We start from the raw sequence: 17,615 nt of genomic DNA on the forward strand, positions 1-17,615 counted from the left end.
CCTGTATGTTAGTTTTTAGTATCTCGTTGCGATATCGCTATAGTATATATTTCTTCTATTATTCTTATCAACAACAGCATGAAAAATGCCACTAATTGACCTAACACACATATATATATACAGTAATTTGCATGAAGACCATTATGCGATTAAATTTTTGGCAGTAGGTATTGATCGTCGAAAGTGGTTATAAGCGGCCATCGCGTCAGGGTTGCTTATTCCTAATGCTACTGCCGCATGTGCAGCTTCCGCGGATATTGCCGTCGGGGTACGTGGAGAACGCGCTGTAGAGAAACCAGTAAGCGCCTGTTGATGCCTAACGCTGTTGCCATTGATGCGATTGCGCCAATCCGCTCATTTACCAACAACATTTACGGTTCCAGCGTTCCTTGAAATGTTGTTAAACATCATTGGCTATCGATGATTCAATGGCTATTAATCACCGCGTCTTTCGTTCGTACAAATTGTATTATATTCTTGGTGTATTGATACTACTGGTGCGTTTGGCAGGCCGTTTTCAGGCGTCACCGACAAAAGCCATAGGAGACGCTGCTCCAGATACATACGTACATCTACGTGCATCTGAGTGTCGTTATTGAATGGATTGCACGATCTACCACAGTGACTTAACAAATAGCATATTATAACGATCTATTTGTACTTATATGTATTTTCAAAATACACGTTGCTTGTGAATCAGAGCGTATTATGTTTCAATTTTCAAACCATAGACTAGACAAGCCGTAGACTAGCCGCAATAGCCGCGAAGCGTAGTTCAACATTAATTTCACCTCTTTGCCAACGGTAGGCCCGTTACATCGAAAATAGTGACATTTATTGTTCTATGCGTGAATGTCGTCATATAGGTGACACGGAAGGAACGTTGTAAACGCATTGTAAATAAAGGAATTACAGCATTGGAACTGCGTATGCATAGGAGTGACACATGACGAAGCGAAAAGAAAGCTGTACTACCCTATAATTCTGTGTCCAAAGGATCATACGTAGTTGTAATTGCGCCAATCCTTCCAGGTCTCCTTTTGTTCAGTGAACTGATGAGTGAAAAACACCCCTTGTCCAAATATGGCGCCTCTGACAGGCTGTAGCATTACTCTCTTGTTGACCTCAGCTAAACATCGTGGATTTAGAACAAACAACAGTTTTTGATCCGCAGTAGAAGACCATGTTTTTTTTGCATCGCCAACATATACTGCTGTGACGTAGTCCCCTTCCGCCAACACAAACCATAATCTGCCTAAATCTGCCATAGCATATATCATTAGAACGTTTTTTTTTCTCCCTTTTTAGATAGCATCTCTCTCTTCCTGGCTAGTGTACAATCCACTCCATGGTGCAATATCGTCTGCTAAGAAGTGAGTGCACCCGACAAAAACAATAACCATGTAGTAGGTAAGTAGCCGACAATCGCGTACCACGTACTCTATGCGTATTTCGTTTGGCTAGCTTTTTTTTTCTGCGCCGTTTTGCGGGTCCGTTGCTGAAGACGCCAATCCAGGTCAAGCCACAATTACCTCAGTAGGGTCAATTTTTTCATCTTTTTATTTTTTATTTGCGCACGAAAGCAAGCGAGGGACAGTTAGGGAAAGAAAGATGATCCTTTGTTGATCTTCATTGATAAATACTGAACAGTGCGGATCTGGTCAATTTTACTTGTAATCCTGCGGACAAAGGAGCAAGTTGACCATTGTTTTTATAGCATTTAAGACGACTCGTGGATGCTGCCGTGGCTTACAGTTCAAACTGCGGTGAGCGACAAACTAATACCCGTCAAATAAATGTTTTACTATAGGCAATTCAAGCTATGCGTACACGCATGGGCCTTACAAGTGTAACCAGCAGTCAGAATTAGCTCAATAAAAAATTGGAAAAACAATACTAAAAAAGCGGTAGTTGTATCTGTAATCAATTAATTACGGAACCTTACTGCTACACGTGTCAGGTGAAGCATTTATACGGCACGACAATAGGAGCAGGTTTCCATCAATCTGAAGACAGACAGACTACACGTTTGTGGACCGTTATTATAAATATCCACGCTTCAGAGCCACAGCGTATTTTATATCCATATGAGGAAAAAGAGCACATCACATGACATGTGAACTTCATTAACTTACGAAAACCGGCAAGCTACAAGTTTTAGGAGATTTCATTGTGTACACTTCATTGGCATTCCGGCAAACCACAAACGGAGCCACGCAATATTATGCATAAAGCATAGAGAAGCGACAGTTTATAGTTTCCAAGCTTGGAACCTTCTGGCGCCATAGCTTTTTATTGTTTCTACTTTGATTATGTCAATTATCGAAATTTTTAAAAAAAAAAAAAAGAAGAGACGCTGCTATGTCTACAGAGGAAAAATGACAAGCGACCTCAAATGCTGAGTACCGTTTATACAAAGTTTTTACGTAAGTACGTTTTCTTCGTAAGTACGTTTTTTTTTGCTCTAATTGCACACAACTTTGTTTTTTGATTTTTCATCCTGAATCACTATGTTTTAATTGTAGGGAAAAACCTTCCATCGTTGAACGCTGGCGGAGGCGCTGCTTCTGGCCTGCTTTTCCAGCTACGGCCGGTGTATACAATAGGCGATGCTGCGCAACATGAAGTGTGCTTACTTTCGGTTTCAAACCTAGACCATTACATGTTGCTTAGAAGGCAAACGCGTTTCTACTACATCATCCCGGAAACGTGTTCTTGTTACGCCCGCTGCTTCATAATCTACGTAACGTAGGCCCAGATTGCTGTTTACTTTTCCCTGTCTTCAAATGCTGTGTATCCTGCTACCAGTTTTCTTTCCTAATTAGTCTTCTTCGGGCACATTTGTCTGGATTTGCCGTAACTAATGCTTCACCTATTTGAGATTAAACCTGCTTAATCTGGAATATATGCGACCATTCGAGTTTATGCATATGATACATCTAAGCATGCGTGCATCTCGTTGCGCAGGATATTCGGGCTCGATACGCCTAATCATTGTTAGTGGATGCGAATCATTACTGTCTTACTATAAATCTTAATATTATACGCAAAACACAGTGGTGCAGGTAGCCTTCACAATGTCGCTCGTCGGTGCAATCACTACATCACTCATTTCGATACTCGATCATCAGCGAACTATTTGTTGGATTTTTTGTGCGGGTCTCCTCCCCTTCTATATAATTGGATTATTTTTCATACAAAAGGCACTATATTCATCTGTAAGAGTAATTATTATCTCCGTCGTTGTGTTTGTGAATGCCGCGATCCTTCTGGGTAATAAAGGAATACAGAAGTTCTATGAGAATAAACAGAATCCTCAACGATGTTGCAGACTGGTTCAGGTGCAAGCCGTTTTAGAACACGAATCTTTTCTCGATAATGAAGAATGTACGGCTGCTTCAGCCGAAAAACCGGTCAGTTTGACCAATGAACAAACAAGAGAGGACCTAGTAAACAGCTTAATACGGATGCTACCTCCTAGACCGCCGATAGGTGGCGTACACAGGGATGAATTACGTGTCCGAATGTCTAACCGAAAAAAAAAAAACAGGATATCATCAGCTGAACAATATAAAGTACGTTTATTCAAGAGTGTCCCAAGGTAGCTCAAAAGCTATTGTGCGTAAGAATTTTACAATGTCCGAGAATTATGTCGAGTTGTACAATGAGATTTTATTTCATTGTCTGTATTCGTCGGCCAACCATCGGTTCACGTTCTCATTAACTTTTAACCCATCAGGTGAAGTATGTGTAGTTATATGCTAATAACAGTCAATGACTTTTCAGATACTTCCTATCAAGAGGTGTGAAATAGAGTCTTGGGTTGTCGTTACCCGCTGAATATATATGCTACATACATAAAAAGAAATCATTAGAGTCATTATCGGCGCAAAAAAGGATGGAACGAATATCCCCCCTCCCCGGTCCGTCCGTGAACAAGTGCAGAAGCTGTTCGGCTACACTCAATAACAGTAGTAGCATTATTATCTCTTTATGAAAGTCTGCAAGCCCTACCAAAATACGAACGTGTTGAATTTCTGATTGTTTGTCGTGAAGAAAAGTTGCGATGACTTAAACGATCGATTGAAACAAGATATCGTCTAAACGCACGAGCCTCCGTGCCGCCGACGTCGCGAAACAGGGAATGAATACCGGAAAGGACAGTCGCACTGGGAAGACAAATAGTTTTATAGATTTGACGAGAGACGGGGACCGCATTGCTGGCGGCGGGGTGACGAACTTCTACTGGTATCTGTGCAGCTCGAGCAGCTTTGCCACGTTGCGCTCCGCCCTCGGGTCTTCGCAGCAGACTTATTTCTTCTTAGCATCAATGGCATTGGTGTGAAGTCGTTTTTGCTGTTTGAATGTTATATATGATGTCGCCGCAACTGTCAAACAACAGGAGTGACCTGCTAGATGGCGATTGGTCGCAAATTGGTCTACAAGGCTTTTCCTGTGATTGCATAAATGTAATATAATATAGCATAGCATGTGAGGAGGACTCGCACGTACGAGGCGCCTCCCGTGGCAAAATGGTCGGCCAATTATGTTGTTTATATTACGAAGTGAAACAGCTAGCAAGCAATTAATAGGTAATGTCGTAGCACACTCTATCGAGATTGTCTTCTACTGTAGGATGACGCCACGACGACAGGATAGTAGCGGAACGGCTGGATATGAATATGGCTGGATTAACGACCTATTGAGCAAAGGTGGACTCCAATTAGGGCTGGTCACAGTCCGTTCTGTTGGGTGTATAATGTATCGATGTATGGAGTTGACAGGCTGTTAGCACCGGCAGTCGGGTCGACGAAGATAGCGCCCACTCGTTTTCGTCTACGTCAAAATAGGCAAGTATTGTCACTTGCGAGTAAGAAGTTTATCGTTGACGCTTGCTGCGTTATTCCGATTGACAAAAGCTGCCAGCAGCGCCTGAGCAATGGCGTTGACGTACATGAGACAGGTATGTTATTTATTAAATCAGATGCGACACACCGGCACATTTGTGATGACAAGAACCACGTTGATGCTGTCGAGGCCAGAAATTAACGCAAACAGACTACTCTATGTGTGTGTATATGTATACAAAATTTGACTGTTTTTTGTAGCCGGTCCACCAGAGATTAAGACTAGAAAGCGTTTATCGCAAATCGTTAATTACAACAAGTTTTAGCCGAGGTCAGACCATCCGCACGCATCGAAGCTTTGAAACTACAGCAAAAGTATATAGGCAACTAATGAAAGAAAAGGTTAGTTTCTACAGGGTTGTGATTCGACCTTTATGAACCGATGTACGTCCTAACAGTTAATAAATTTCGACAGGCTTTTTATCTGGGGAGCATTTTATTGGCTTGATCGATAATTGATTAACGCCGCAAGAAAGGAGTTATCATACGCTGCAGTAAAGGTAGCATAAATAAGATAAAAAGGGTAACCACTATATCGCTTAAGATAATATAAAAGATAGTATTTAACCAACAAGGTCCATAATACATTTGTGTGCTGCAGCGAGTGATTTTGGAGAAACGTACATAGACAGATGGTTTTCTTGGTAACCTGCGCACGGTTGCCACACGCCCGATAGTCGAATGCGCATGAAGCCAGACAGTCCGATCACTGTAATGATCCACAGTTCTCAAATAGCTTCAACGCATTCATACGATTTGCCGGATGACAAACGTTAAATTGTCATTGACAAACAAGTCTTGGCGAAAGAAATGAATCGGCAAAAATTGTGAACAAAATCAGAGCACAACCGATGCATCAGAGGAACGATAAGAAACGATAGCGTATTTGGCACTGGCAGCGCTGAATAGGCAGGCATTGTTTTAGCTTGCCAGTTTCGATGACAGCTATAGGTCAGAGAACTCCTGAGACTGTGGAAAGTTCACAGGGGTTTCAGCATTAACCTATTTAAATAAAGCGTTTGTTAATTAATCGTTATGATGTTATTAACCGTCCCACCGGCTGGTGGGGTTAAGAAATGAATGCGATATATATTCGTGATATAATAAATGATACATTTGTAGTTAGGGGGCTGTGTAGAAGGAGAATAACCTTATTATTATTTAATAGTCGGTTTGATGATGATTTTAAGCAAGGTAATTTATAACGTGTGGGTGTGGTTTCTACCATCGCGAGTATGCTATGTAAATTTACCAATCAATCTTTTCTCAACATATCAGATTTTTGTGTAATATAGTGATCCAAATGAAGACTACCCGAGTATTGCATAAAATATTTTCGTGTTAACACTAGACTGTTACAAGCGAATCTGGTGGAGTTTAAAATTGAATTCTGTTTGAATTAGTTGGAGTGGAAAAATTATTTTTAGTAAGTGTTCTAGATTCTCTCCTTTGTTTTTCCAGCGGTATGATGGCTTCCGGACAGCCATATACCTATCACTCGCATTCTCAGGTGTAGTATTACTACCGATGGTTTCTAGAAGTAAGTCGGATATGGAATCCACCACACGCACTTCCAACCGACATCGAGTCAATTTAAGGTGGTCCCATTATTTACCTAGTTTTTGTATTTGAGTTACAATTCTGCAGTTACTTGTGAAATTCCAGTTTTGGCCAATAGGGTTTCAAACTTTGCGTCGTCAAGAAACCTCCTCGATTGTTGCAACGCGTTCTTTGCCCTCGGATCCCGATAATCGGTCACCTATTTGCTGGCCTTCACCACTCCAGTCTCCGTCCTTGGAACGCTCTATCATGCAGGTACTGTGTATTTGCTTAAGGTCTCCTTGTCTTAAATTTCGAATTTTTCCTTTCAAGAAACGAAAAATTCGCCACTGAGCGTTAGTTTTTGAGATTAAAAGATATTTTCCTTCTAAATTAATTTCTCCCAGACTAAATTCAGCTGATTTCATCAAACAAAACCAAAGTAGTTGAAAGTTTGAGCTTCGCTAGTGAGTCGTAGTTAAAAAGAAAAGTTAAAGTAAAAAAAGACTTCGAAATCTGCCGAATTCGACTATAATAGCTTAATACTATGACGATCAAACAGATTGTAAGCGTATGAGTTTTTAGTTCGATTTCTATAAAATGTTAGCACAACTAACAATCATTGATAGACTCAAAAAACAGAAAATTTCAGTATTCACAAACTACGTATTAACACTAATCCTACCACTAATAGTCGATTTGATCGTCTGCAATTTGGCTCAAAGGTAACATGATAGACGAAATGACATTGAACATCTACGTTTAATTATAAAAACAATAAATTTTTTTTAAGAATCGATCATGTTGACCGGTTATGATTCAAATCGGCATATAATAAGCGTCGGCGAGCTTGGTATTATGTTAACTAGTATGATTTGCTATAGAGCGCAGGTCTACTAAAATCGAAAATAAGAAAAGGCGTCTGTCGTTTATCGAGCTTATACTATCCTAACTTGTTTTCTGTCTGCCCAAATAAGCGCGCAAGTTCTTTCCAGATTGTCAGTGGCAGATATAGGACGCAAAGGTCGAAGAGTCCATAAGTTTTACACTAGCTATAGAGAAAGAGATTATAGCACTAGATGTGGCAAAAATTATTTTCGAAGCTTAGATTGTTGCTCACTCGTAAATGACGAAGCAGCAAAAAACTTCATTGAGTTTTTTTTTACTAAATATATATGTTGATAAAGTTGTTTTCATTTAGAGGCAATGCTTAACGCACAAGTCAAGCTCCTGAGTTTCAATAATTAGAAATCTAATTAAAGTATTGACGCTAATGAACTTTTTCGTTTTCACAAATATTGATTTTTTGTATTTGCACCCAAACAATAAAAAAGAAAACATATTTTGTTTGGTGAACATTGTGTTTCGTTGTTGTGAGTAAACTGACCATTAGGTTGTATCAGTGAAATCTTCTCTAAAATGTATGGCAATAATAAAATATTTTTTGTAACTTAACTTGAACCCATAGTCGAATTTCACCTTTTCGTGTCTTTCTAGCGGTGGTTTTCGCCTTGGGTAAACCGTTGGTCGTTGTCTTTTTCCATCAAAATGTCCGTCTTGCTCAAATAGTTATTACGAACCATAGCTATAATTATTAAGATACGGCGACGCCGTTCCAGTAAATCGCCCGCCATCCCTTGCGTCACAACAATGCGTTCATCTGCCGGATAGTCGCCATTGATCAATCTAGACAGTCTGTATCAGCTGGTTAGTTTGAATGGGGTGATAAATACCCAGTTTTCAAGTTTTGGTGAGGTAAGCATTTGAACATCAATTTCGAGCAACGACGAGTTGTCGTGATGTGGGATATTTGCGATTACGCACGATGAGGTGGGAACTAGCCACGAGATCCACAGGGACATTTAGTATGGAATTATCAAGAATTTGGGTTGGCATGTTTGAAAAGAGATAATAAAGACTACAGAATTTAGGAAGTAATTAGATTGATTGTTAATGCTACTTCGCACAGTAATAAAGACTGTTCTCCTATAACTGCAAGAAAACCGCGCGCGAACGTTCCCCATGTTAATAAAAAACGTGTGTGAAGTACCGTCTTAAAGTTTTTTTGCTTCGTAAAGAACCGTTCATAGGCACATGGAGAACAGAAAACGTGTCGTTTATGTGAGCTCGTCAGAATTAAATATTGAGCTTTTTGCGCCTCTGCAACGGCACCTCGTAATAACGAAAGTGTCAAAATCAAACTTGCTAACAATCGAATAACATTTGAGCAACCACATATCGGAAGCTTTCTCTCTTGAACGCTCCCGTTCTAAAATACTTACTAGGACACTCTAAGAATAGTGTCCTATGGTGCAGGTTCATGACATTTGCTAAGCCGGTATCAAATTGGAAAGACGCAACATTTTCTACGTGCTCAATTAGTTCGTATCGACTCATGTCAAATAAATTCGTGCATTTGTAAGTTTAAGAAAGTTGCTTATAGTAATGTCCATGGCGTGAATCATGTAATACCTTGCTCTGTATTTCCACGTCTGTAGGCTCGGTCAACGAAGTTTCGGTCCTTGCAAGACAACGACGATTCGGATTAAGGACTTCTACAGCAAAAAACAAGAATTTCCCAGCGATTTCTGGTGATCTCAAACCATCAGCAGTATCTCGGAACGAACTGTCCATCTTAAGAACTTTGGCACAGTTATATGTTATCGCCAGGAAGAATTCAGCCAAATTTGATCGCGAGATAGCGACTTGAGATAGCTTCGTGCTGCCAGTATGTCGAGCATTAAAAAACTGAAATCTGCGAAGAAAGTGGTCGAGAAAGTCATTCACACTACTCCACTCAAAACGTACGTTTCAGCTGGAATGGCAGTCCCGGGCCCACCACTTGGACCTCAATTGGGACAACGTGGAATAAATATTGCGTCGTTCTGTAAGGATTTCAACGAGCGGACAAAAGATATCAAAAAAGGAATACCGATACCATGTAAGATATCTCTTAATGAGGATCGAACTTTTTCGCTCGAGATGCTCACGCCGCCTTTGGCCTATTTTGTGAAACAGGCCGCTGGCCTTACTCGTGGAGCCCAGTTCAATGGAAAGGAAGTGGCTGGACTTATTTCCTTGAAGCATGTTTATGAGATAGCTAAAATCAAATCGCAGGATGTTACGTACGACTGTGTCCCGATGCAGAAAATCTGTCAGGATGTCATCCGGGCGGCATATACCTGTGGAATAAAAGTTGTACCTTCTTTGACCGCCGAAGAAATAGCGGCTTTGCAAGAGGAACGCAAGCCGGTCGTAGAAGCTCAGATACGAGAGATCGAAGAAAAGCGTCAGGCCAAGTTGCTTCGTACTGCTTAGTAATAAGTTTGAAAATCAATTAAAGAAATCTGCCACAAAATAGGTGCAACCTTAGCTGTTAGAGGTTACATCTTTTTTTTTTTTTTATCATACATTGATGTGTATGTATACGCTTAGACTACTAAGATTAGACTGAATGTTATTCCTCAAGGAAAGAGAGCACGTCTTAGTCAAATTAATAGCGAAACGTTCTAGATATCGTACAGAGCTATATATTCGACAGTGGAAAGCTTGCCGATTATAAAAACTGCAAGTATGATACACATGCATTTCTACGTATTTGTATCGTGACGACGTCCACCATTGAATAATGTTGGCTGTATAAAGTGAAACTGAATTAAATACAATACACGAACAAAAAACTCCTACCATCATCATAATCACATATGCTAAATTGCATGCGATCAGCTAATTACTGTAATAAATTTAAATATACACACAGGCACATAAAGGTTTTTCGTTTTCTTTTTGTTTCATTTGGCTTTGTATTTGTAAGCGTAGCTGAACGGGTCAATGACAGCGTGGCAACAGCAAGATTACCTAATCCCATAGCTAATAATAGTAATAATAATCCTATTAATAACGAAAAATAAAAGCGAAGGCATCAAAAATTAATCACCCATCGACTTGTGGTTGGCAAAGCAAACCCAAACAGCAAAAAAGTAGGCGACCAAATCGTCCCAACAGATTAACGAAGCCAGTGCGAGTTACTCAAAGGCTTCGTGGATGTAGATTTCCACGACAGCATGATTTTTGCATGAAGATCGGGTTTGAGATTCGGAAGACGAAAGGGCAGCACAATTGATCGATTCCCATTAAATACGTTCAGTTATCTTTTTGCTCTATTTTATATATATTAATCATATGACGAATATATGTCATTTTTATGGTGTTGAATTCCCGTATCTAACCCCACACATATAACGAAACGTGGTAACTGAGGTCGTCTTTATTTTGAGTACGAAAATAGGTCCAGCTAAAATTTTTCCCAAATAAGTAGCTTCGTTGTTATCATCCCAAGGGTAGCTGTTCACTTGCTACTTAAGCACGATCAACTACCGTGATGACGTCGAGAATATCGGAAATCGCTAAAATCTTATCCATTATGTGTGAAGGTAGATATCATAGTTAACTAGAACAACCTGTTTCATGTTCTAATTCCGCATCAAAGTGTAAATTTACTCTCAGGATCTTCGTTGAGGTTTTTGCTAAGGCTAGTTAGGAGGCAAGGCAGGAGTCTTGAAGGAGTCTCGACTCGTTTACCAACTTATTAACTCGGTAAATTGACTAGCGTTCAACATAACAATGAGCACGACTTTATACTGTATTCCCACTCAACTCAATGCGCAATAACCGTTATACAAAAGTACATTGGCAAGGATTTATAGCTAGGCATCGTTCGTATGATATATACTTATATATCAACGTTTCGTCGTCTTCTAATTACCAGAATTTGCACTGGTTTCCATTATTCATCCGCAGTAAATCTATTCTACGCCAGCCAATGCCATTTACTAATAATGAATTCTAATTACTTTTTCGAAATATTGGCGTCAAAGTTTGCTACTAAAGTTGGTTCCGTTCTCTCTGGGCCGTTTCCTCGCCGTAGCCACGCAGTTGCCGTTCTTAATAAGAGCGTCATTTCTATTAGATAGGCCCCGATGTGCGGGGTGTCTGCTGTGTGTATGAGTGTCGTCTATGTCCGATGAAATCGCCATCGAAGCGTCTTTGCGTATTCTTGTTGTTTTTCTCAATCTCCATTTTTCGGCGTAATCTCACCCTCCATTTAAGCTATTCTCTACCATCCCCTGTCAATGGTGATTATAGTAATAATAACAAGGACCGACTGCCTATCTGCGCCGCCGCTGCAGCTATTGCTGTTGTCGCTGCTTCTGCTGCTGTTGTGAAGTAGAAAATTTTTCGGGTCCGACTTTAATTGCCCTTAGCCCTGCCTTGCTCTCGGTATGCCCTACACTCGGCCCGTAACCTCGTCCATCGATAGCAGCGGGGCAGAACGGCTGTGTGGGGGCCTCCTCCATTACAAGGCGGATCTGACCTGTGACCCCAAAAGGTCTTCTGTTTTCGCTCGTTCAGATGGGCAGTGGTTTCTCCGACGTCAGTAAGCAGCAGCCTTCGGCAGCACTGGTCCGTTCGCTGTTGTTCAATCGTTCGAAAAAACAAGTCGAGTATTGAGCGAAAAAAGCCTCGATTCACAACCGAACGATTAGAGCCGTTACCGCGTTGGTGTTAAGATCCGGCAGGCGGATGAGATGTTCCCGAACGGTTAGGGTTAAGGGCGCCGCGACCACTTTCGATAGAAAAAGTGTACGGCAACAGCCGCACCAGTGGTGATGGCTGACAGAAGTAGTAACAGGGCAATCGAACATAGCGGAAGTTGGTAACATACAAAGTGGTGGAAGCTGGTAAGGGACAAATAGGTAAAGAAACGACGCAATATACTTTTCGATCTTACCCAATAGTGTATAGGTGAGTATCGCAAATACTATAATTTGCTTATGCCTGTATAAAATTAAAGAAGATACAACAATATCTGGTGACTTCTTTGCAGTGATAGGTTATTTCATGCACGGCTAAGAATACATGGCAAATATTCTTTAAATCACTTTTACATAAAGAAGAAAAAAATATCTATATATGTCCTTTGAAATGCCAGCTGTAGGAAATATATGTAAAAAAAGTATTCCCTTCTTATGAACGTCCGTATTATCCCTGAGCATACAGTCATCCGGTATGGTGAACGTCTTATGAATGTGTCTGAATGAAATTACCTTATACACGTAAGCGTCAAAGGGGAAACTGAAAGGAACAGTCGCCTCACAAGGTGTCGAAAAGTTTTCATACCCGAGTTCTGTTTCTACAATAGTACATGGCCGTCGGGTACTCTTTGGCCTGCCACAGCAGTATCACACCATGGCTGTAGCTTCAACTCGTCAGAAGAGTCATGAAGTGCTGTATTACATAGACCGCAGACAAAATTCCTGCACCATATGCCCCGTCGTCTGAACCAAGCTCGAAGTTCGATTTAAATCTCAATGGGAGCACAGCATCTTCGAACTCCTTAGGGCCTAGTGTAGCTGCCCCTATAAATAGGAGTTAGAATATCTCGGATGTACATGTCTATAAATGACGCCGAATATCCTTTGGAGCATTCGACTTGTTATGCCATTAAATTTGCTGCTAAAGATAACTTAATCCCACCCTGAATTGTGGCAGTAACTGTCTCGTGATGCGCAGTAACACTCATGCAATATAACCTCTCGCCTCTAGAGAAATCCACAAGTTCGTGAAGAAATACCTGTGCTGTACGCGAGCGATGTGCAAGGCATCTGTTTGATCTAGAGCTAGGGCGGTTCGCGTTTCCGTTATGAGATGACAAGACAAAAAGGAGGTTGAGCTTTGCGTATAGAATGATTCGTTATTGAGCAGAACTTCAACGGTCGATGACGTCCTACGCGACAGCCGCCTCGCACAGGAATCGACAGATTAGTATAGACATCTATCGGTTTTATCTGAGAATACGTGTTGATCACTGTGTGTCAATGTCAATGGGTTAACTTGCCAGCAACGGATGGCGCTGTCGCAGCGATGTCAATAAATTTCGGGATGTTAAGTTTGAGGGGTCTAGCAGCACGCAGATTAAATAGAATTCCTTCTTATTGCCGATTAGATTGCGCTAATTCAGTTGGGTGCTGTAGACCGATAGGGGGATTTGATCGGAGCTCAATATGTTCGAGGTGATATGGAATGAATAGTAAAAGGTTTGAAGCATAAGTATCAACTGAGGATGTGCAGAAAGAGACTGTAGGCCGCTTTGCCAATGGCTGACTGCGCCGTTGGAATGCCGCGGTGGTACAGAGTTTGATCTCGTTACCAGGTCAGGAGGTTTCCGAATAGATGCACGATATTACTGAATGTCTTTAATTAACGCAAGCCATATAACAGAGATTGGTTTTCTGGGATTAGTTGGTTACTACATCGATTTATATACGTGTTAAAAGCGAGTATTTCTATATGGTGCAGGTGATTACAAACTATTACTGCTAGCTGAAATAATATATATAATATAAATAATAATGCTTTACGGCTCATGAACAATTTCAAGTATACAGGAATAAGATGCACCTGTATTCAATAAGAGTATACCAGCTATTTTCGTTAATATATTAAGAAATGCTTTCGTAAATATTTGTGAGAACAAGTCTTTGGAATCATTTGTTAGGCATAGCATCAATGACCTGCCTAAGTAGGAACATAAGCCGGGTTAAGTATTGCTAGGCTTTTCTGAGTTTTCTCCAGTAGATCTATAAAAGCACATAGGCAGATTATTTTCTAGGAGAAGTTAGTTTTAATAAAACGTAATTCGAATTAGCATTTGAAGTTTGTCTCAAGTGGATATTGCGAGACATCTCTTTGTTAGTCTACCTTTTATCAGTCTACAAAATCAGGCGAAAGGCAGCTTACAAATCTTGAAAGGTTGGACTACGCTGGACGGCAAATCTATTTTCAGTTACAGTATAGGCGCCAAACAGTTTCAATGATACGAATACGTGATGCGTTAATGGCGCGTTACTGCTCGACGCGCCCGTATTCATTGCAACTTTGGCCGTAACAATGTCCGATCCAAATCAGTTCATTATAATACAAGCCTAGTGCACCCTATCTGCTGGTGCAAACGAACAATTTCTAAAATTATAATCACTGTGATAATAGAGATGTTATTAAAAACTGTCTAAAAAACGATTCGTTAACCCTTTCCTCCTAATTATATCTGTGTGTCCATCTAATTGTCTATAGGTATACGTGTGCGGATAAGCCTTATGAGTCATTTGAACGTGTGTCTAATTATTTTTCTTTTTATCCAGACTTATATATTGTTATACTTGAAAGCATTCGTCCTTTCCTATTTAGTACTGTATCATACATACGCATCTATGTCTAGAGCGTTGCCCTTAAAGTCGCTGAATTAGAGGAATAAGCTGAGGTGGTCGACAGCGTGCTGAAGGTATGGAAGGGAATAATTTGATTTTACACGCTCTTTATTGTAATAAGTGTTGAAGTAACCGCACGCGCGCGTACGTCCTCTATCGCTCATAACGATGGACTGAACGCCCGCAAGACTTTGGAAGCGAAACTGCCTACGGCCTGTCATGTCGTTAGCTTGAACATGCTCGTGGATACGTATACGATCATCCACTGTTTATATATAGACATTTACGTTTCAACGGTGATGTCCCTCTGTGTGTCCGTACACATCTTGATAGCACTTCGCACCAAAAACGCGGGGAGAATACGGCTAGGTAGAAGCTGTCCTATTCTAAAATTTGCCACAGCGGTTTTGGCGTTGCCTTGAAAAGTCGGAATTAGCGTGAAATGGCTCGACGTCTCCTTTATTCCTCGATTCGCTGTTTGTGTCTCTTCACGATTATTATGATAATTATTAGATGAGCGCTTCATCCTTTGATTATTGTTAAAGTCACTGAATGTGGCCAGAGTCAGTTCCGATTACGAATTGGCTTCCGTAATGGTGTAACAAAGCCACCGGGTAAACTATGAAAAGGCGAAATCTCTACCACAGGACGTGTATGGTTTTCGGGCCAGGACTTCATGTGTCCGTGTGCCTGTACCGTCAAAATTTGACCATTTTTTTAATTTTGCGTAGTAAGTTATTGGCCAGCACATGATGATGGTATTACAAAACGTTCGCTACCAGTAATTAAATCCAGTAGCAGCATGCTCTTCTAATATAAAACATTATAATAAATACATACATGCTAATGCTGTTTTTTTTCCTGTCAGTTCGTGTAACAGTCGGAGTGCAGCTCTCTTGGAACTCTTTTTGTCCCCGTCTAGAACTGTCGTTCAGCAATGAGGTGCGTACTTCAGTGTCCTGCTAAACACTGTGTAACAATTTCTTCTATACACTCTATTCAATCACGTAGGGAAAATTGAATGTTCTAGCTAGTGTCATTTTTTTTATATGTTATAATCACAATAAAGAACATAGGCAGAATTATTGTCTAGGTAATTGGTTCGAAGCTAGTCGCATCTCCAGCATCTTATGGCCTTGTCTGAGATATAATGCCATAAAGTCGAAAAAAACATAACCAAACATGTTATTTTTAACCGTACTAGCCTGCTAAATCAAATGCATTTATACCCGGCAGGAAGTGCTCGGGTGTTTTATAAAAACTGAAGATACAGTGGCGTTGCCATTATAACTTTCAGCTCAACTCGTATTAGCATAGGCAACCTACAGAGTCATCTTAAGGATTGCCAGAAATTGGTACAATTTAGATTACACCAAGACGTACAAGAAAAAAGACCGGACGGCCTAGCTGGTTTGACCCTTAGCTTCAAGAGCGACTGAAGTCCTGGCGGTGGCCACGAGTGACTGCAAAATTTCAACGACGATATTTTCGCATTAAACTTCTTATGGCAAAAACTTTTTCCTATTTTCTGTCGCATTCGGTGCCTACAACAATAACAAGTTGACAATAACAAATCCTCGGTTGAATAAAATAGCTCGCATCGACCTTATCGCTCTCGCAGTCTACTCAAAGTTGCTTCTGGCGCGTTGCGTATAACCAGAGCCACACCATACATCGTACGGTCTGTAAGAAGTTGCCTGCCATGGCAAGACAGAGGAATGATGGAAATCGACGAGCACAAAATAGACAATTTGTAATTATCAAAAGAAAGCAAAACCAGTGGACGATCAGCGGACCATAGGTTGCGAGAAGATGGGTCCCGTTACTGGGGCCCACTTGACATCGGTAGCGCCACACAAACATTGCTGTGTTTCAGCAACTTACAGCCCTCTGCGACAACAATGTCTGCCGCAGACAGAAAAGAGAAATCGTGCCACCCAGAATGATTCGTTACCCCCTCATTGGCCAAATCTTACCGTAGACCAGTTTACCGATTGCCATCAATAGTCAGTGGCTGACTGCCTATTGATGGTAATTCATTCAAACATTGTAATCGATGTTGTCGTAACTTGATTAGGTAAAATAGCAGGACTTTAAAACTAATGACCTTAAACGAAAGCTTAATTTGCGTTAACTGCGTGCACACCTGGAGAAGTCTACTGCTACTAGCTTTGGATCAGGGGGGTAGGACGAAATACTCTTTAGAGTTATTTGACATCGGTAAGATCCCCTTTGGTGTGAAGTCTCGTTTGTGCAGAGCTTTTAGTTTGTCCAGGCAAAAAGGGGCACAGAAAGAGCCCAGGTGGTCTTAATTGAATACGTCGAACAGTGACGGCCCATAGCCTATTAATTGGATAAACACTCGAACATGCCAGAAAATGACAAATTGGGTATGACTAGTTGACGTCATGTCTCTGTCGACATCCGTAGTTTGCCTGTTTTGATGGGGAATATATTCTAGTAGAGCTAGTGCACCTTCTACTTTATTTCTACAGTTGTACTCAGTATTTAGGAGTGGTTGTTCTTTACTTACTTCTTTATAGTAATCTAGGATATTTAAAATTATAGTAAGTGTTCAGTCAAGAAGATCAAACCTACGTGATTAGGATAAGTTAACGTTAGAGAATAGCTGCATTTGTGTACATTAAGTGTCCTAATTTAATAACATAGTAGTCACAAAAGGAGCCCTATCACCGGTTCATGTTACTCGTTGTAGCCAATTACGTGATTTAGGCTCGGAATCTGTTTACCGTAGAACAATGCCATGTATTAGCTTCCATTTTATGGCGCTAATTTTCCGATCACATCAACAGTATGTTAGACGTTAAAAAGGGACGACGTTTGGCGATTCGGAAAAAGATTCCTTGTTCTCCCTGATTTGCCTACTCAATATTAACTATTT

The 17,615-nt window shown here is 40.7% G+C and overlaps 1 protein-coding gene and 1 long non-coding RNA gene across 3 annotated transcripts; both read left to right on the forward strand.

Annotated features, from left to right (window-relative positions):
• Nucleotides 1–588: 588 nt before the first annotated feature.
• LOC147757488 (uncharacterized) lies at nt 589–6,717 on the forward strand. The gene is made up of 3 exons (XR_015321686.1): nt 589–804; nt 1,309–1,410; nt 3,787–6,717. It is a non-coding gene; the product is annotated as an uncharacterized LOC147757488 (long non-coding RNA).
• A 1,330-nt stretch (nt 6,718–8,047) lies between these two features.
• mRpL11 (mitochondrial ribosomal protein L11) lies at nt 8,048–10,215 on the forward strand. 2 transcript variants are annotated; one of them, XM_022791361.2, is made up of 2 exons: nt 8,048–8,201; nt 8,945–10,215. In XM_022791361.2, exon 2 carries the CDS (start codon nt 9,177–9,179, stop codon nt 9,762–9,764), a length of 588 nt encoding a protein of 195 aa, XP_022647096.1. In that variant the 5' UTR covers nt 8,048–8,201; nt 8,945–9,176; the 3' UTR covers nt 9,765–10,215. The 2 variants fall into 2 exon arrangements, with proteins under 2 accessions (XP_022647096.1, XP_022647097.1); XM_022791362.2 differs by lacking the exon at nt 8,048–8,201 and adding an exon at nt 8,253–8,276.
• Nucleotides 10,216–17,615: the final 7,400 nt, after the last annotated feature.

This window comes from Varroa destructor, unplaced genomic scaffold (assembly GCF_002443255.2).
Source record: "Varroa destructor unplaced genomic scaffold, Vdes_3.0 BEIS01000002.1, whole genome shotgun sequence".
Lineage (NCBI taxonomy): Eukaryota > Metazoa > Arthropoda > Arachnida > Mesostigmata > Varroidae > Varroa > Varroa destructor.